This window comes from Arachis hypogaea, chromosome 3 (assembly GCF_003086295.3).
Source record: "Arachis hypogaea cultivar Tifrunner chromosome 3, arahy.Tifrunner.gnm2.J5K5, whole genome shotgun sequence".
Taxonomy (NCBI): Eukaryota; Viridiplantae; Streptophyta; class Magnoliopsida; order Fabales; family Fabaceae; genus Arachis; species Arachis hypogaea.
Window position 1 is genome coordinate 105,396,784 of NC_092038.1, and position 21,396 is coordinate 105,418,179.

The 21,396-nt window shown below is 35.3% G+C and overlaps 1 protein-coding gene across 1 annotated transcript; it reads right to left on the reverse strand.

Moving 5' to 3' along the window:
- Positions 1-5,460: 5,460 nt before the first annotated feature.
- LOC112790839 (respiratory burst oxidase homolog protein A) lies at positions 5,461-13,646 on the reverse strand. Its single transcript, XM_025833425.3, has 14 exons — positions 12,196-13,646; positions 11,812-11,971; positions 11,413-11,461; positions 10,566-10,679; positions 8,774-9,196; positions 8,254-8,640; positions 8,066-8,161; positions 7,814-7,929; positions 7,439-7,606; positions 7,187-7,346; positions 6,832-7,029; positions 6,597-6,725; positions 6,410-6,488; positions 5,461-6,311 (listed from the first exon to the last, which is right to left on the reverse strand). Exons 1-14 carry the CDS (start codon positions 12,845-12,847, stop codon positions 6,202-6,204), a joined length of 2,841 nt encoding a protein of 946 aa, XP_025689210.1. The 5' UTR covers positions 12,848-13,646; the 3' UTR covers positions 5,461-6,201.
- Between the last annotated feature and the right edge of the window lie 7,750 nt (positions 13,647-21,396).

Sequence of the window (21,396 nt, forward strand, 5' to 3'; positions counted from 1 at the left end):
CGATTTTCATTCCATACTATGTTGTTTTTTCAGATGTAGGTCGAGAGGCACCTAGGTAGGCATCTGGAGTTTCCGCAGTGAAGTGGTTTACTTTGGGGTTTTCCTTTTCATGTTTTGATATATATATATATATATATATATATATATATATATATATATATATATATGGCTTATCCTCTTGTGTATATAACTACTTTATTTTTGTACCTCTTAGAGGTTTTATGGAGAACTAGGACTTTTACAACATGTACTTTTTAGGCTAAGGGTTGTATATTTTATATGTAAATTATAACATCCCAATTAGCCTAAACTTTACCACGCGTCGTAAAGCAAAGATTAATCAAGAATTACGACAGTTCTAAGCTCATACATATGATATATAGAAGGATTAATATTATCTAAAAGTTTGATGAAGGATATAATTCAAAAACAGGATGTAAAAGCGCAAAACGAACTAACGAAGCATCTAACTTAAAGCACAAGGAACAGATGTGATATAAACAAAATAATAGTATAATAGTGTAATACCATAGAAAACTAGTCACGGCTCGCGGAGTTTAAGCCGGCTAGCCGAATATACAGATAAGAGGAAACTGAAATTTTAAAATGGCTTATACAAGTTTTGTTCTCTCTCCAATACAAGCCTCTAGGCCAAATAAAAATACAAAAGTGAGAAATATATATAAATAAACAAAATAAATCAAAGAGACTCAAAAGGTATCCGGATCTTCCGCTCCTATCACCAACCAGATAACTCACCGAGGTGGGTTGCGACTTGCATCTGAAAAACACAACAGAAATATGGTATGAGAACCGGAGGTTCTCAGTATGGTAACAGTGTCCAGTGATGTAGGATATAAGACCCCAGGACGCCAAAGACAATCCTAGACTCCATATCCATCACAAGATTCAAGCTTAAAGCATTCTAAACTAAATAAGCATAATTATATAAATCTTAACATAACTAAACCATAGCACCATAAAAGGGTAATCTATCTTAGGGATTTCTAATCTAGTCAAACACTGTTGTACCCCCACAGCCCTCTCCAACCAACCCTCCGTGCGATCCCATCGCCACTGCCTACCTAACCTCCTCAACACCGGACAATCACAATTAATGCAAGCAAGTAAAACACAGATAATATTCATATACAACAAGTAATTCAAGAAGCAAGTAAACATGCTATACAATTAGGTAAACTCAAGTAAACAAAGCAAGAAAGAATATAAAAGATGCATATGATGAATGTCTATCCTATTGGCTCGTGATATCACTTGTTAGTCTATGAATGCCAACCCGACATATCCTTTTGGATGTCATCTTTCTGCCACTTCCGAGGATATAGCGCCTGGCCCGCTCTTGTTCCGAGGATATAGTACCTGGCACACTATCATTATGAGGATATAGTGCCTGGCCCACTTGCATGCTCAATCCGAGGATATAATGCCAAGCACACTCTTGTGGCAGAGAAGGAAAACAACAACACATATAGCCCATCACAAATCAGTCCAAGGATATAGTGCCTGGCACACTATCACTCCAAGGATATAGTGCTTGGCACACTCTCAACATTCATCAAAATCCTCATTTGAATTATAAGAGTCCTCAACTCATCATAACCATCATCTCTCCCAGCAACACCCTTAAACATTCGTATTTCTCAAGCTCATCTTCAGCAATCCCATTCCAAACTCACTAGTTCGTCAACTTCTCAATTCATCCACCATTTTTCTTTCACACTACACCAAACCCATCCCAGTACACCAGAAACCTAAGCCTCCATTCTCTAACTTGCATAATAATCATTAACTAAAACCCTTTACCTATCTCTCATATTCCCATACTCAAAATAAAGCTCAAAAACCTTAAAATGGTGTTAAAGAAGCTTACAACCTTGCTGGGAAGGGGAAATAGTTGAAAACAAAGGTTAAAATTATTAAACAGGGCGTGTGCGTTCGCACAGGATGTGCGTGCGCACGCCCAGGAAGTTTTGAAAGTGTGCGTATGCACAGGTGTCAAAGTTTACAAAGTCTGTTTACTCGCACAACCTGTGCCAGCGTCCCCAACAGACTGGCCTCCCAGCGTGTGTGTGCGCACAGGTCTATGCATACACACAGGTTGCAATTTTTCATTGGTGTGCACGTGCACAAGCTGTGCGAGCGCTGCAAGCAGATTGCCTGCCTCTGCGTGTGCGGACGCACAGGTCTGTGCGTGCGCACAGGTCACAATTTTCATAGAGTGTGCCTGCGCACATACCAGAAAACTCAAAATTCTATAACTTTGCATAATTTCAAGTTTTCAACACCAACTTTGAATGATCATAACTTCCTCTACAAAATTTCAAATTTGGAAAAATTTATATCAAATTAAAGGGTTTTCAATAAGCTTTCATTCTAGACAATTTTTAATCAATTTTGAAAATCGAGGCAAAAGTTATGATCAAACAAATTTCACCAAAAACCAACTTTTGCCCAAAATCACAATTTCCACAATTTCTTTGCAAAACACAACCAAAACCAAAACAACCTAATCCAAACTCCACTTTTCACCAAAATCAACCCTGTATAACATATCACACCAAACTTACCACATTTTTCCTTCATCTTTCCTCATTCATAACATCACATCAATATATTACATATATCAAACTTTATTAACAATTTCCAACTACATTACCAACCAATCCACATCAATATCACATTTACCAACACAACTCACTCCTCAACTTCACAATCCTTCATCCTCATCATATCCACATCAATCATTACAATTAAACTCAACATTCATCAAATCATCAAAAATCATCATATAATATTATTCAACAACTTAACAACCATTCAAATCTAAACCTATCCTATGAGTCACTAGTCTAAGTGTCCACAATATTATATACTACATAGAGAAAACCGAAACCATACCTTGGCCGATTCCCAATATGTCCAAAACTCAAAATTGAGCACCAAATGAGCTTTCTAACCACAATCCAAGCTTCCAACAATCACAGCACAAGTGTTCTTTAAGATTGGAAAGCATATCACATTAAAAAAAGTCCGTCTCTCTTCTCTCTGCTAGGGTTGAAGCCTTTTTATCCTTGTGGCATCCAAGAGGAAGGCTGCCGCCGCCACCGCTATCTTGGTAGGGTGGTGGCCTCCCTCACCCCTTTCCCTCTCCCTTCTCCTTCTTCTTACTCTATTCTCTCTCTTTTTTTCTTCTTTTGGTTTCTTTCAATTTTCTTTGTTTAACTCTGTTTCTCTCCTTACTTTCTTTTTCCTCCCCCAATCCTTTTCTCCTTTCTTTATCTCCTTTGTTTCTTCCCCTACACCTTTCTGTTTATCTTTTATTTTGTTTTAATTTTTGTTTTTTAATATCCCTATGTGGTGTATTTTCTCCTCTTTTGTGGTGGTTTATTGTCCTCCCTTTCTGGGTAGTGTGGGTACGTTGGTACAGATCTATCAGATCTTGGAGTATACACTGAAGTTCACTTGTTGTTCATGGAAATATCTTCAGACTAGAGGAGGATTCGGCTTTAAGCAGAGAAGAAGAACAGATTTTTCAATATGTTGCATCACTTTTAGTGTTGATTTAGAAATCATAGAGATTCAGATCTGTCTATGTTTCTACTTGTTAAGATTCTTTGTAATCGAACGTTGGGCTTACTTTCAATTTATAGTTCAGCATATAATTTATCTAATCATCTTCTCTAATTTTAGATCTAATTTATCTCTATTATCTGTAAGTGCCGTTTGGCTTTCCTTTGAATGATATGTTTTCTTCTGTAAAAAAAAAAGCTTCTAACAATCACCAACAAGCTCCAAACTCACAACAAACAAGCTATATACATACCAAACATCACTAATCAAACTAGAGCTCAACATGAACATAATCTCACAAGGGTTTCAAGAGCTCTTATCTTGCCCAATAGTTTTGAAAACCAAAACCACCAACAATCAAGTGCTAGAGTGTACCTAAAACACCCAAGACACAAGATTTCTCTCAAAACCAAACCCTAAAACTCAAAATGCACAAGGACACAAAAACTGGGCAGGAAAACTTGAGAGACTTACCACAAAGCTTAGATAGAAAGCAGGGGCTCAGCAAGAGCTTCGCGTAGCCGCTGACGGCACGCAAATCGGAGCACCGTAGCTCAAGATATCACAGATTGAATGGAGAGGTGAATAGTATTCTTCTCTTTTCTCCTCTCCTATTTGCAGCTGTGTGTGTGTGTTTATGGGTGAATGGTTCATTAATGAACCTTTGTATATGTTAGACTTGGGCCCAACTTGACTCCAGCCCAACCCGTTAGCGTTTTTTTTAGCCCGTTTGGTCCAACTCTGGGCCAAACCTTTAAAATTAACGTCCGGTTTTTCATTTCTAATGTTTTTCTAAGGTTTTTGACTGTTTTTCCTTTTCTCGTGCGGTACCAAGCAGACTTGAACTGGTTCAACTGCCGGTTTGCGGTTTTTCACAGTTTTTGCATAAAACACATTTTCTGACTCGAAAGGACCTACTGAGTCCAAAAATCATATTTAAATCCCCAAATTCTCATCCTAACTTTCCGGAATTTAATTTGGGCATTTAAATGATTTTATTCGTGAAAATTCTGGTTCTTACATAAATATTCTCCGGCCAGCCTTAGCTTCGCATGCTGAGTTAGGAGCTTGTTATTTTATACCTTTTGGCTCTCTATTCCTAGTTTCTATTATCTTATTTTTGTTAACCTTAGATTTCTTCGCATGCAAGTAATCTTGTTTTTGAAACGTTTTGTTCTTTTTATTTTGTGTTTTGATTTATCCGTTTTTCAAAACTCCTCGTATACTGTATCCTTTTCATTATATATATATATATATATATATATATATATATATATATATATATATATATATATATATATATATTATTTTAGATGTCGTAATACTATACCACCTCTATTTTACGGCTTAAGCATAAATCCCTGCGTGGTAGGATGTTACAGCAAACATGATAGCCTTCATTGTTCCTGAACTGAACGGGCGATCAGGCAGAAGCCTTCCGATTAAACTTTTAGCACACTTATTCAATTCAAATTGAATGTCTCCATCATTAAATACCACTACCTCATTTTCTTTAGCTAGGTTACACCTCTGATTCTAACAGAATTCGAATTGCTTCCCATGAATTTACCAATTTTCTTAGAAAGTCAACGACTTCAGACGACTTTGAAAAAATTAGGATTATACTTTGCTAACCTTAGCAGAGCACGAAAAAAAGCTCTGAGATCATTTTTTATTCGAATTTTATTATGTATTTTTGTTTAATATTGGTATAAATAAATATGATCTTAATTTGAAAATATAAAAAAATACTTTTTATTAACTCTACTTCAGATATAAATTAAAAATTTTTCGTACATATACTAGTATCATGCGAAATGGAATGTGATCAGTAAGCGAAGGGACAGTCGTTTAAGCAGAGCAGGTTCATGATCATAAAAAAGCTAGTGAAAAACTCGATTCTCATTAGTCAATATAATACACTTTATGTCTGATATATTCATCAGCATATCCCTAGGCCCTAGCTAGGAATCATTCTGGGCTAGAAAATGACATAAGAGATAATATTGACTTGAGGACATTAGCATTCCACCATGTCATTTGTGTAATATTGTCCCTCATGTATATGATAAGAAAAATAGAAGGTAAAAAAAATAGTGATCACTTTAGAAAAAAAAAAAGAAAAAAAACTGTACCACTCTCATTTACAGAGATATATCCCACCCTCTTCTTGCATAAGAACTTCATGAATAGGCAGAGCTGAGTCCGGGAATTCACCCTCTATTTTCTAGAAGAAATTCCTGGGATCCACTTGTAAAATGAGGTAGTTATTTTAGTAAAAAGGCATCCAATCTCTCGACCTTTCTGCAAAATTGTCCATATCCAATAAAATGTGGATGTATCTGCTGAATATTTGGGAAAGATCAATAGGTCATCATCTTCTCTAACGTAGCTGTACCGCACTTCAGGTGGTGCATGATACATTTGTTGCGCATATCCCTTTCTCTGCGGCAACTTGTATGATAAATTGCTAGCAATCATGCCGGCAGGTACTTATATACAATGTTTCAAATTCTATACAAAATGTTTCTTATCTTATTGAACATAATCATATAATCTGGCCACTCCAAGTTGCTAAAAGAAACCTATTTAAGAGCTCCCCGGAATTCCTTAGAAGTGTTCCTTATGAAACTCAAATTTTGTTGGACCTTTTTCATTGAACTCGAAGCAGAGCTTGTTAAGTTCTTTTGCCAAAACTGGTGCACCGCAATAAAATACCCCTGATAGAGATCAGAATTAAGATAAGCATAATATCAGTAAAAGAGAAAAGAATAAACAAAGTGCATTTGCAATGCATGCTTGTTGGAGACAAACTGACCTATTCGTCCGCCATAGTGCTTGGAACACATTTTGGAGAAAACCTTCTTCCAGTTTGGCCTAGCAAAATGGGTTCGCACCTGACGATAGAAATTTGAAGAAGCGAATCGATGTTTTAGAATTACTCACTCCCAATAAAGAAATTGAACGGCAACAAGAGAACAAATAATAAAATTTAGAAGGCTTACCCTAGTCCCTGAGACGATATCAACACCGTTTTTGGCATGGTTGAGTGCTTGCACCATGGTAATGAGGGCAGATCTTGCATCACCTTCCTCGTATACACTAGTCAAGTAATTGTGCATCTCAATGACACCCTGTAGTTCAACATCACTAGTTCTTAATCATGTGGCGCCAAGGAAACAAATTCTGATAAAGATAATTCCTCGGTAGAATAAATAAATCCTCTGCATTAATCATTACCCGTTGATCAAGTTCAGCTACTTCATTCATGACTCCTTTAAACCAATCAAAAGAACCCTGCTCTCTTGTAACCCAGTAGAAATAAGCGTTGGTAGTCTTCAATGTTTTCTTCCGTTTTGGAGCAATTTTGTTTAGAGATGGTGAATCTGTACTCCCAACACTTTGGTCTGAACCTCTACTTATATCAGAGACTGAATCCTGGACAGAAGTAATCATGATAGTCAGTTTAGTCAGAAATGAATTTCCAGACAATTGCAAACGGATGGCATAACAGTTCAATTTGTTTTATATAAAATATAAAATGACTACATAAATAAACACCGTAACTATTTTCCTGTGTAGCACAAACACTCACCGCCTGCTCCTCCATTTTGATGATGTTGTTTAGAAGATCTTTCAGAATGCTGATGAAAGGTGTTGCCCCTATTCCGAGACCGACAAGTAACAAAACATCGTATTTTCTATAATCTTGAGCTGGCGCACCATAAGGTCCATCTATCTTTAGCTTTGGAAGACTGTATCCATTGTTAATAACAAACAAACATAAATTATTTGTCCTGAGAATCAAAACGAGAAGGCAAAAATAAATGGCAAGTGCAACACTTACCTTTTCTTGGTTGTTTCATCAGCCCTGAGAAGGCCACTTTTTCCGGATACAGGGGGCTCACATGCTTCAGCAAATACCCTTTTAAGCTCCTGTGTCCAATCACCCAATTGCCGAATGTGAACACTCAGGTAGTCATCGCCAGGGGATGAGGTAATAGAAAATGGATGCCTGTCATACATATATTGATCCATGTTACCGTCACATCACGCAAAGAAGCATAACCAAGACTGTAACTAACTACTCATAAAAATGCCATATCACTTTAGTGGTTCACTTTCACTGCCTTTCATAATTCAATCAATACCCTGTTGCGCTCTGTTTTATATATACTTAAATATAAGAAAAAGAAGCAAGAAAAACTGAAATGCAACTTACCATTCAAACGGAGAAACAGCGGGACATTGTACAAACATGTATTGTCCACTCTTGTATCGGAATTGGGGAGGCTTAGACATTTGCAATGTTAGAACATTTCCAGGATATATGGCGACCTAAATAGAAGTTTTTCACAATGTCAAAAAGGTAATATAAGCTGAGAGCTACTCAATAAAGCTATGTTTATGATGAAGTTAAAAGCCCATTTTAAGCGCCTTGCACATGTTTCCACCTCATCTGCTCTGTACTCACCTTTATAAGACGGACAGTATAGAAACCAGAACGGAAGAATCTGATTGTTCTTTCTGCCGCATAAAGTAAAACTGGAATTGAAAGATACATCCATGTCTGCACAAAGAAATTGATGCGTCAAGTTAGCAATCGCCGAAGAACAATTTATTTAACTAAGATTCCTAATAACCGAAATCTGATTTGCATACCGTTTTGAGGTACCATTTGTGCACAAGGTAAAGCTTTATACCATGGATGATGAGCAGGACATAAACAATGACAAACAGATGGTGTGAATACCAGAAGGCATTAAAGCCAGTAAGCCTACTAAATGGTTTAGGCAGCTTAATCAGATTTCTCCTGAACCATTTAGTTGCAAGTGTAAATGCTATTGACATTAAAATCACCATCAATATTCCAGTCACACCCTCAATCCCTTTCACAATGTCTAGGTAACTGGGTTTATGATCACCAAATACACCCTTCAAATACTTCTCGTAATCAGCCTCAGAAGCTCTTACAAGTCTTGGAAAATCGCATGCAAGGTGATCCCCGGCATGAAGTATAACACCAACCACAATGGCCGCAGCAATTGTCTGCAAGTATAGATAAATGAATTTGAAGAAAAATAGCGGACCCCAATATACATATCATGTCTAGTTGTTTTGTTTTGAATTCCTGGAATTAAGTGTTGGAAATTCTAAAGGCGATCATATATACAATGCGTACCTTATGAAAGTTAATGTTGTCGTCAAAAGGTACAGCATAAGCCAGCTTGGTAGACCTAAGCCAAGTAATGGTATTTCTACATACGGGCAATAGTATAATTGCCATGTTGAACTTTAAAGTCTCAGCGGCACCTTTGGCCGTTAGAAGACAGTAACCCATTATTTGAAAGGCATCTTTCTGCTTATACTGAAAGAACTTCCATGTGAACAGCCCAATCATTATGCAAACCCACAATGTTAAGAGCCAAAGTCTCCTCCAATTCTCTTGCAAATAGTAGACCAACCTGCGGCTCGCCCTACGAATAGGACTTCTTGCCCTTAGTCCCTGAAGGTTCTGGCTCAAAGCTTGGCTTGTGTAGCTTAGGGCTTGGCTGTAGTTAAGGTACGTGTCCTTCTGCAAAAGAAGCGTCTCCAATTGCCATAGCTGCGGGGACAGATGATGACAATCCAAGTTGCCCCAAAACAATTAGAGATTCAATCATGCAAAAGAAATAATGCCAGTGATTCCTACATTCCCTTCATTATCAGCATCACAACAGCAAAAGGATGCAGCACGCGCACTTACACTTTGAGTAATGTGTACGCGTAACTGGCCAAGCAGCAGAAAAGCCACTTGAGAAAAGAAGCATAGTGCCCATATTCAATAATGCAGAGACATCAACCAACAAATTAAAAATCCTTTTGAATATTATCTTAAATATACTAAACAATATGTTTAATATTGTTAAATTTTAAAAAATAATAATAACCTTTTGAGTTTTGATAATTAAAAAACATTTAGTATAATCCGTTGGAACTTTTGAGCTTTGATAGTAAGTTTCTATTTAAAGTAAATCTTCTTCCAAAAACATATAAAAAGAAAAACACCAAGATGCACAATAATTATGAAAAGGTATATAGAACCAAATTATTTAGTAGTCAACTTGGGTCATTTTTCTTCTTTTATTTCTTCTAAAAATGACATTTCTCTTCCTCACATGCACCTTCAAAAACATACTTCATGAAATTAAAAAAAAGAGCTAATTGTTGGTCCTCTAAGTATTAGCTTCCTAGTTAAACTTCTAATCTTAATTCAACATTTGACAAATAATTAGCAGAAAATTAATAATTATTCAATGACCTCTATTCAAAACATATAAATGATTCTTTATTAAAAGACAAAAAAAAGTGTGAATATCTTATGAAGAAAAGTCAAGTGATAAAGAAATAAGGTTACTCTAAGCTATGGTAATAAGTCACATTATACGGCATCACTACCTGCGGCGAGGAACTACCTTAATAGGAATAACAAGTTAATTGCGATTGTGTCACGTACACTATGACCAAGTTTTCTCTACCTGATTTTAGGTAAGTTTGACGCAGCAAAAGGATAGAAACAAGATCTTATTATATACACTATTAAATTATTCAATATATGATGCAATGAGTTGCTATGACATCAAATCATTTTTCTTTGAAGGCAAGATAATTTGTATTATTAATTATCACAGTTTATTTTCTTTCTTCATCTCCCTTCTTTCCTGCATGGTTGAACAGCATTAAAAATATTCTGAATTATTTTCAAATAACACTATTTGGGCCAAATTTTGACCGAAGACAGGTGTGGTTGTCCTAATTCGAAACTGACTAATCTAAGCTGCATTATCGTAATTCACGTCGTACTAACACGCTAACACTACTAAAGGTAGAGTATCTATGTAGATAACTGTAAAATATGTACGGCTATATTAGAGTAGTGCGGGTTGATAAAGTCAGAAATAATATTATCTATCTAATATAGTGCGATTTCCTACCTCGATGTAACCAAGCCCTTCTGGGTCTAATTCTTCCATGATCAGAGCGGCATATTCTTCAGCCTGCTCTTTTAATCTCGATAACTTATTTGCTGAAGCACTCAACATGATGATCTGGAAATTAATAAGAAAAAAAAAGGAATTGGCCAACGAAAAAGCTTAATGTAAAAGCTTTAATTGAGTATTACATGTTTGATTAAAAAAAAAAAGGCCAAAAGAAAAGTTCAGCACAAAATGACGACTACGCCCCCACCAACTACTCCACTGAAAACGTCTCCATTATAAATTCTATGAATTTGGTAAAATAAGAAAAATGAAAGCGCCATCTGTATAACCAAAGCCGAAAAAGTAAGACGTATATAGTTCACTGACTCTTGAAATATACCAACTAATATTATTATGCTTGAGTTTCTAGAATATGGAAAACGTCATGAGTGGAAATACTGAATATTAGAAGTAGTTCATTTAATAATCATGCGATTAAGTTTACCCAATCCTGCCTAACGTTGATTAATTGAAGATCAAGTGGACGCCATGCTAGAGACGAATTAATAATATAACAAAATAAATAATCTACAACGAAAAGAGAATACTTATGTTATACTCGTAGAATACATGGTTATTAAATGGATAAACAATTAAGCAGTGACACAGTTGAATTCATAATTTGGAATCACACTTCATAATATAAAATAGAGTTATAAGTTTAAACCTTGAATTTTAAACTCTGAATATTGAAGAATGATTATTGCTAAATTAAATAGACAGAAAAGAAAATAAATTCAGTTTAATACAAAAATGAGAGAGAACATTTTGGTTTGTAATATAAAATAAAAGTCTTCTATACCTCTTTTACTTCTTCTTCGGTGATTCTTCCATCTTCGTTTTTATCCACCCTGTTTGATTAATAAAATTTTTAAAATACTAAGTCACGTTATATAAAACCATAATAATTGAAGTAAACGTTTGATGCCCAAAAAAAAAAAGAAAGCAAAACAATTGATGATCTAAAAAAGTAATTGAATTACAAGCTAAGAAAGCATCAAAGATTTTTTACGAATATTTAAGTGTCAATGCAAATATATGGTGACATGCTAATATTTAACAATGTGTTTATTATGACATAAATTAATTAGGACTTGCAAACTTTTCATTAAAGAAAGGAAAGTAATTGAAAAGCATTGAAATATTAATATTAGTAATCATTATTAATTAAGTTGGACTGCAATAATCACTCAATGATTACATGTCGAAGAAGATCTGAAGTCGCGAATCAAAGCTTTGATCGGTAATTTGCGTCCAATATTCAAAAAGTTCATCCCTGCTTATCTTCTCAACCGTCAACCTTCGCTTCCGGCTTAGAGCATCAAATAATTCCAGAGCGAATTCCTTGGAATCTCTCATTCCTGCATAGAAAAGCATAACAACCTTGAAGCGCACAATATCAAAATTCAAATGACAGAGGATGTGAGATCTAAATAATTGCAAGTTGCAACCGTAAATAAATAATAAAAAAAAAACTTAATACAATAAACGTTGAGGGAAAACACTTGAGGATAACGAATCAAACTGTTAAAGGAACATTACAAATTTGCAATAACCTGAACAGAATTTTGAAAAAGATACGAACCTATGCACTGAGCAAAATCGGAGCGATGGAGATAACCGTCCTTGGCGAGCCTATTGAAGTTGCTCTGCACCTCGTTCCACGCATCAACGCCATTATTTGATTTGCTGCTGATGAATCGCAGACCGCGCAGTGCTTTGTGAGCACCGGAACGAGTGCGATCTAGCTGAGCCCGCTGCTTTCTTAGAGCGCGAGCTGCCAGCGCCGTCTCAAATCCGCCGCCGGCATTGCTTCCGCCAACATTTTGAGCTGACGAAGACGAACGGCTCCACGAGAACCGTCGCAGCTCTGCCTTAAGCTCATGCGAGAACTGCTTTGCCTTTGCAACCGCCTCCGCCTTCAGCTCCTGCGAGAACTGCCGCAAGCCTCTCGACGAGGTCCGCCGGATCGTCGGCGACCTAGAAATAGACGCCGGAGTTTCGTGTCCACTGCCACCAGTGGTACCACTGTCAACAACAACGTTAATGACAGTGGCTGGTTCAACGCTCCGAAGGACGATAGTGTCATCGTCTTGAAGATCGAGAGTGACCTCCACAAACTCTTCTCCGCCGGCGGAGGTTGACTCTGTTCCCGGCGAAGTTCCTGCACTGACGGTTGCTCTGGCGGGAACGGTGTCGGATGCCCACCTGCGCTGGTGCTTCGGATGACCGTTCATTATATGTATCAAATCAAAGCGAAAGGTCCAAAACAGAAGAATATATAGTTGGCCTCTCTCTCTCTCTCTCTCTATATATATATATATAACTTCCTTTTCTTGTTTGTATTTATTTAATTATTTATATTTTCCTCCAACTTGTGTTTTTCTTTCTTGGAAAAAATAAAAGAATGTAAGTGAGTTTGGAAGGTAATGCAATGGTGCGTGCTTTGCTAACGTGCACCGGGTGGTTGAACAAGCATGAAGGACGATTTGGAGAAGCTAAGGAAGCTTGGAGTGATGATGGATCGGAGTGTAGGACCAGGTTTTGGTGGTTGTTGTTGATTTAAGCGTTGGAAGAGATCAGAGATGAAAAAAACTGAGAGGGTAGAACGCGTTTCATTCAGAATCTATGAGACAGAGACATGAACGCGTAGAGACTAAAGAGGTTGATAAATTAAAGAAGATCGAGAAAGGGTGGAGAAAGAAGAAATATAATTAATTAATTAAGAAAATGACAATGGGTTTTGCTTTAGTAATAGCAGGGGGTGGGGGACCTATATAATATAAGAGGAAATACAAAGATTCGTGGAATAATTAAGTCGTAACAGAAAATGATTATGTATAAGAAAAAAAGGTAACAGTAGAATAGTAGTAATTGGTGCTGGAGTATACCGTATAGGTACTAGGTAATGTAGCAGCTGGGATGAGAGAAGAGACAAAGAGAGAGAAATGAGCGAAGGTGGAGGAGATGAAATGCGAGAGAGGAATGATATAGGGTTGCATGACGCGGTTGGAGTGAGATATGATATGGATTATCATTGCAGAGAGGACGGAGGGGGAGTGTTGAGTGGTGGGTCGGAAAACGAAATGGAATATCTCTCTTTTACGCCAGTGGGACCGCTCATTCCAGAGTTTCAGAGCCGACGGCAACGATTGCAAGTCAACTCCACCCACGATTTTTGTCTCCTCCTTTTAACCCCCCCCCCCTTTTTTTTTGGTAATTTCTCAAATTTCTATTTTCGTGGAAAATTATAAAAACCATGTAATTTGAAAAAAGAAATACCCCATGAGATTAATTTGTTACTATATTTACATCAGCTGTGTTCAGTAGAGAAAATATAAAATATATAGAAATTAAATAAAAAGGTGTTGGGTGGAATGTGTTTACCATAAATTGACTTTTCTATTTCACCTAGTTGCCGACAGGGGATAGTTACAATGTCAATTGAAAGGGGGATGGGAACTTCATTCATAAATTAAAAAACACTAATGCTTAATTGATAATTAATCTGCTAGGGAATATATAGGAATACTGTGAATTGCGGTTGCAGCAAAGCAAAGTGGTTTGATGAGCATAGCATAGAGCTATGTCTTATAGGAAGCGGTCAAATTAAATTAGCATCTTTCATGACAGGGATGTGATTGTGGTCTGGGAAGACATGGTCGTGGTCACTCGTCACTGATTGTCCCATGCATGATGCATTGGGTAGGGTAATAAATTAAAGCTTTAGTAGTTTCTTTTGAGCCGCCGGATAGGACACTTAATTACACAGCAAAACTATTAACCTTTGATTAATTTACATAAATATAAAGTTTTAACTTATAAAGAAAAACATGCACATAACCGATCATGTATTATTGTTTGCAATACTTTAATTTTGAAATAATAGATTTAAGGTAGGAAAAGTATAAGGAACCAAAAGCTTATCAGCCAAAAACTAAACAAAATTATATTAATTTATATCAATAATTAATTAATTTTAAATTTTTTAAATTTAAAATTTAAAAAATTTTAAATTGAATAAGTAAACATAATTAAAACCTATAAAAATCTTCCTCTTTTTTCTCACATTAATCTATTCACTTCTAATAATCACAAATTCAAAAAATATATAAAAGAACATCCATTTAATATGAAAAAGAAATATTCTAATACTTAGTAGAAGAAACATCCATATATATTAACTCGTAAAAATTTTAAATTCATCCAAAGGTATTTGGTGGATTTTGGCTGATATACTTTTGGTTCCCTAGCTTTACTCCTACGTTAGACAAAACAAAACAAAACAAAACATTGCTGTAGTATATTAGTATCTAATTTTTAATAAAATAATGTCATTTTACTAGAATAATGTTAAAATGCATCCCTTTCTTATCATGAGTAAAGATTATAAAATGAGATGCATACGACGTCATTTCATTGAAGGTTGAACGCTAATATAAAATGATGTTTTATTTTATACATTATGACAAATTAACGTGCCAAATTAGCATGTTATTGACAAAGATAAAATCAATGACTAATATAAATTACAACTGTAAATTTGGAGAGTCTAATTTGGGTTAATTGTTATTTTAGGGGGTCAATTTTAATTCATCTCAAATTTCAGATACTAAATTTAATATTAACTCTAGTCGTTGTGAACAAAATAAATAAAAATGTTTTATAAAATTAAATATAAACCATATTAGATGTATATTAAAATTAGTCACTAAAATTAGTTACTAATATAAAATATATATTAAAAATAAATTAAATTATAAATATATTTTATACACAAATATATAGTGATCGAATAATTTTAATAATTAATTTTAATATATAAATATTATTTTTATTAAACCATATGATTTCTCGAAAGGCGAAAATTGTGAGAACTTTTGTTAGTTCTCTTCAACTCTTGAAATTCTTCGTTTTCAATTCTTTCAAATTAAAGGGTTTTCATTTTATTTTAATTAGATTTATTATTAAAATGAAAAAAAATTATGAAATAAATAATCCAAACTCCACTTTTTTCTTTTTAAATCCGTAAATAAAAAAGATTTTAAAAATCTTAAATCTTAATGTAGATCCACCGGAAACGAAGTACACATTATGTAATGCTGAAGGAAGCAAGGAAACTTCAGCACACTCTATCGATTAATTTGAAAGGTTAGATTCCAACAATTTTGCCATTTTGTTCACATAAGGCATTGGAAGTACAAGTGTACCAATTTTTTCACCAGATGTGCTTCCTATTGACTTTGAAATACAATGTGAAATTGTGAAGCCTCCGAAATAAAGTAGCTAACTTGTTCCACAAGGCATCCCTTTTTCTCAAGCAGAAAATTAATATGGTGCTTTTTTATAGTGTTTAAATTTTAGATATATAATTTAAAAATAAAAGAGTAGGTCTCATTTTTTTCTATCTATTTCTACTTTTAGGCAATTTAGACACAAAAATTATAGACACCAAAGAATTTCCCCTATAATATATGGATCGGAGACTAGCAAAAATGAATTAATGAAATGAAAAGAACAAAGGCAGAGTTCATTTTTTCTTTGACAAATTTCACCTACCAACCACATTAATAATGAACAAGTTTATTTAAAACATAGTCTTCTATAGCTATGTTTAGCGCCATAGTATGTAGGATACATGAGTTTTACTTTAATTTCTACCCCCAGAAGAATCAAACACGCACTTTAAGTTCACCTAACTTAATTATTAACTGTTGACTTTGCTAATACTCTAGCTATACGTTGCACTAGACGTAAAATGAGTAGTGAAAGAAAAAGAACTCCCCAAACAAAAGAAAACAAAAAATGAAGCAAAAGAAATCCGATCCTAATAGGCTCATCCATCTAATTAATTTTCTATCGGATATATATGTATAATATTAAGGGTACATAAAAAATTAGTCACCAAATACTATATATTTATATATAGATACATGTGTTATTAAATTTATTTTTAATATATATTTTATATGAATAATTAATTTTTTATATATCTATAATGTATACATATTATAGGTGAAGAAATTCATCAGAATTTATTATTTTTAGCCACTAATATTTAAAAATATGTGTTAAAATATATTGTTATATTACCAAATTAAAGAAATTAAAATAAATAACAAAAAATAACAGATAAAAATAATAAATTCTAATGATGTATTTCTTATTATAGGTTGTGGGCAACTTGCACCAACACTTCATAAGGAAGCTTACCAACCTGCTGAATTTTTTTCACATTTTTTTCTATGTGTGACTGAACATATTCAAGGCCAGGGTAGAAATATAAGCTATGGCGTTAGAAAAATTCTTACATATTTTTAAACTATATTTAACATATGATTTTGGAAAAAAAAATTACGCCATCTTAATTCTTAATTTACTACTAGCAAATCTTAACTAGTATAAATTAATAGCAGCATTGCTATGGCAAAGAATAAACACAGTGGAGAATTTCTATATTTCTTGTTATTCATTCAATACACAAAAAGTTACAATTTATATTGCTGAAAAAGAAGGAATATATAAGGTCCTAGGAAGGATAATCTAAAGAAGATATTGTGTATGTGCAGCTCATTATAACAAAAATTTCCCCTTTGTTGTGACATATATGAAAGGAAAGCTACATGTATGTACATCATGGAACAAATTCATGAGCCATTGTAATATAACTCTCTCGTGGTGAAGAAAATCTCATGCCCTAAGCTGTTCAAGCTGTGATGTTGATGGTTTGATGAATCAGAAGGAATTAAGAGAGGGAGAGAGATAGGTTCTTCTCATTATTGGAGAGAATGAAAAATTTCCCTTAGAAAATATTTGTTGAGTTATTACACCTTATATACTATGTACTTTTTTTTTTATGTACTCTCACTAAAAAATAATTACAATGGTAAACCTATTATTGATAAAGAAATAATCTAGGTAACACCCTCCCGCAAGCTAGAATTGTGTAAATCTAACAATCCTAGCTTGGAAACATTGGCAAGAAAAGGACCCGGTGGCAGAGCTTTGGTAAGAAAATCAGCAAGTTGATCCTTGGAACGAACTGACATAAGATGAATGAGACCATACAAATGCTTTTCACGAACAATGTGGCAGTCCACTTCAATGTGTTTAGTTCTTTCATGAAAAATGGGATTATTGGCAATGTGAATGGCTGACTGGTTGTCACAGAATAGAGTGATAGACTTTTGAAGCGGCAAGCCAATGAAATCCATTAAGAAAGATAACCAACTAGCTTCACAAGTGGCAACAGCAAGAGACCTATATTCAGCTTCTGCAGAGGACTTGGCAACTGTGGTTTGCTTTTTACTCTTCCAGCTAATGAGCGAGTTCCCAAGCATGAAGCAATAACCGGAAATGGAGCGACGAGTATCGGCACAGGTAGCCCAGTCAGCATCGGCAAATCCAGTGAGATGCAGATTAGAAGTAGAGGAGAAGAAGTGACCAGTTGCAGGTCGGCCTTTTAAATATCGGAGTACACGAAAAGCAGCCTGTAGGTGAAAAGTTGTTGCACAGTCCAAAAATTGGCTCAAACGTCCCACAGCATAAGAGATATCGGGTCTAGTATTTGTGAGGTAAAGGAGTCGGCCGATGAGCTGCCTGTAAACAGTGTTGTCTGTTAAAATGGTACCTGATTCCTTTGAAAGTTTCTGACTATAATCAAATGGAGTAGAGAGAGGCTTGCAATCTAGATAACCAAAATATCTGAGAAGGTTCATGGTGTACTTCCGCTGATAAATGTGAATTCCAGAGCTAGAGCGTGCTACTTCCATTCCCAAGAAGTATTTGAGATCACCAAGATCCTTTATTTTGAATTTGTCATCCAAATCTTGCTTGATGGAATTGATTTCACCAATGTCATTCCCGGTTAAAACCAAGTCATCAACATATACTAGAATGGCAGTGAAGCTTTGAGATTGTTTCTTAATGAAGAGTGAATGATCATCAAAAAACTGCTTATAACCAGCATCCACAAGAGTCTGAGTGAGTTTAATGTTCCATTGCCTGCTTGCTTGCTTAAGCCCATATAGAGATTTTTGCAATTTACAAACCAAACCTGGTTGTGACACAGCCAAACCGGGTGGTATCTTCATATAAACTTCTTTGTCCAAATCTCCATGAAGGAAGGCAGTGTTGACATCCAGTTGTTTCAAATGCCATTTCTTTGCCGCTGCTAATGCTAACATTACTCGTAGGGTAGTCATTTTGACAACTGGACTAAAAGTATCACCATAATCTACTCCTTGCACTTGAGTGAATCCTTTTGCAACTAGCCTCGCTTTGTGCCTTTCTATGGTGCCATCGGGATTGAATTTTACCCGAAAAACCCATTTGCAACCCACAGCCTTCTTGTCTTTTGGGAGTTCAGTGAGACACCAAGTTCTGTTCTGATCTAGAGCTGTCAATTCATCTTGTATTGCCTTTCTCCAACATTCATGTGCAGCCGCTTCCTCATAAGTGCTAGGTTCTTGATTTGAGGTGATGGCTAGAGAAAGTGACTTATATTTCGGGGTTAGTTTATCATATGACAAGTGTTGTGAGATAGGATATAAAGAGTTAGAGTTGGAAACATTGCTAGAGTGAGCTGTGTGGGTTGTCAAACAATGATAGTCCTTCAAATAAGCAGGCGGTTTCTTGACTCTTTCAGACTTTCTAGTAATGCAGTCATGTGTGATGTCAGAGTGTTGTGATGCAGGTGCATTATTAGTGTGTGGTGTGGTAATGGGTGCAATGGTGTGTGAGGAAATTGGTGAGTGCATTGAGCTTGAGAAATGTTCATTTGAATCTATGAGTGTGGTATGTGTGGGTGATTGCAAATGATGTGTGAATGGTGTATCATATTGAAAAAGATCAATGCATTGTGGAGTACGAATGGGCACTTCAGAAATGTCAGTGCTAGTGGAATGTAAAAATGGAAAATGAGTTTCATAAAAAATTACATTTCTGGATATGAAAATTTCCTTTGATTTTAAATCAATAAGTCGAAAACCCTTTGTTCCTAATTTAAAACCAAGAAAAGCTGTTTTTCTGGCTCTTGGGTCTAATTTTGTTCTTGAATTTGTTAATGTGGAGGCATATGCAAGAGAACCAAATACTCTTAAATATGAAAGGTCAGGTAAGTTGCCATACAAAAGCTTATAAGGACTAGCATTATTCAGGTTAGTGCTGGGCAGCCTATTAATTAGGTGAATGGCGTGAGCAACTGCGTATTGCCAAAAACAATGTGGAATTCCTGATTGAAATAGCAGTGCTCTAGCAACACCTAAAATATGCTGGTGTTTTCTCTCTACAATCCCGTTTTGCTCTGGTGTTTCTACACAAGAAGTTTGGTGTAAAATTCCAGTTGATGCAAAAAAGGATTTTAGAGTGAATTCTGGCCCATTGTCGGTCCTTATACACTTAACTTGTTTTTCAAAATGTACTCTGACAAAATTCACAAAATTAATAACCAATTGTGATGCTTCAGATTTGGTTTTCATAAAAAAAATCCAAGTGAATTTGCTCTTACCATCCACCACAGTCAAAAAATACCTATGTCCTTCATTGGAAGGGACAGAAATAGGACCCCAGATATCCATATGAACTAAATCAAAACAATCTTTTATTTTAGTTGTACTAAGATTAAAAGATAATTTCTTTTGTTTTGCAAAATGACATGAATCACAAGAAAAATTTGAAGCAATACTATCTATAAAAGGATAATACTTCTTCAGAAAAATCAATTTATGCATGGGTATGTGTCCTAATCTAAGATGCCAAATGTTGTTGTGCTCACTGTGTGAAGGTGTGGTGGGATGAGTAGTAGTAGTAGTTACCGCCAATGAAGCTTGCTTTGTTGGAAGAGGGGGAAAATGAGAGAATTCTGGTTCTCTACTCATTGTATATAACCCTTCTATACACTCAGCAATGCCAATCATTTTTGATGTGGATCTATCTTGTATCTCACAACACTTATCATTGATTAACAATTGACAATGTAAGTTTAAGGTTAACTTTGACACAGATATCAATTTAAAATCAAAAGAAGGAATGTATAAAACATTTTTGAGAAAAAAAATTTTAGAGAATGTGATTGTGCCAATGATGGTGCTAACAGTTTTGGTTCCATTTGGCAATATCACATTGATTGGATCAATATTTTGAAAACTTGCAAAATCTTTTAAGTCAAAAGTCACATGATCTGTTGCACCGGAATCAATGATCCATAATGCAGATTTTGGAGTGATAATGCTCATAATTCTCGCATTAAAATGTAATGCAATGGTTTTACCTGGAGTGGAAGTGTGAATGGAATTAGTCAAAATTTGATTTGCATTATGAGGTTGTTGCTGCACACTTTTGTCTTTGATCAACTCTAACAAGGCAAATCTTTGCTCTGGAGTGAATCCAGATCTTGATATTCCAATGTTCTCTTGGAGACAATTGAGCTGAAATTGTTTGTCACTGAGTATATCATCATGCCCCTCAGTGATCACGTGATTGATGGTGGTGTTATGTTGCTGCCATTGGTAGAAGTGGGAGGAGTACCCATGCTTCTTATAGCATACATCTTCTGTGTGGCCTTGCTTGTTGCAATGAGAGCAAGCCAATGTAGCTCCACGACCTCTGCAATGGGAGGATCTGTTTGCCATGTTTGCCATTTTGAGAAATCAATGAATCACAGAGTAATAGGGATTCAGATCTTCTTCCTTCCAACTCGTTGATCGGAACAGCTATGTTCACCAAGAAAAAATCTTGCGAAATAGCCTCTCATCAAACTCTATTGGATGAGTTTGAAGGAAGAGGT

Excerpts from the sequence above, each read along its gene's own strand:
- LOC112790839 (XM_025833425.3), bottom strand. The coding sequence starts at position 12,847 with ATGAACGGTCATCCGAAGCACCAGCGCAGGTGGGCATCCGACACCGTT. Across the intron at positions 11,462-11,811 it reads CTTCAGATCTTCTTCGACAT|GGTGGATAAAAACGAAGATG; the intron begins GTAATCATTGAG and ends TTAATCAAACAG. Across the intron at positions 7,607-7,813 it reads GCTGTTTCTCCGTTTGAATG|GCATCCATTTTCTATTACCT; the intron begins GTAAGTTGCATT and ends TATGTATGACAG.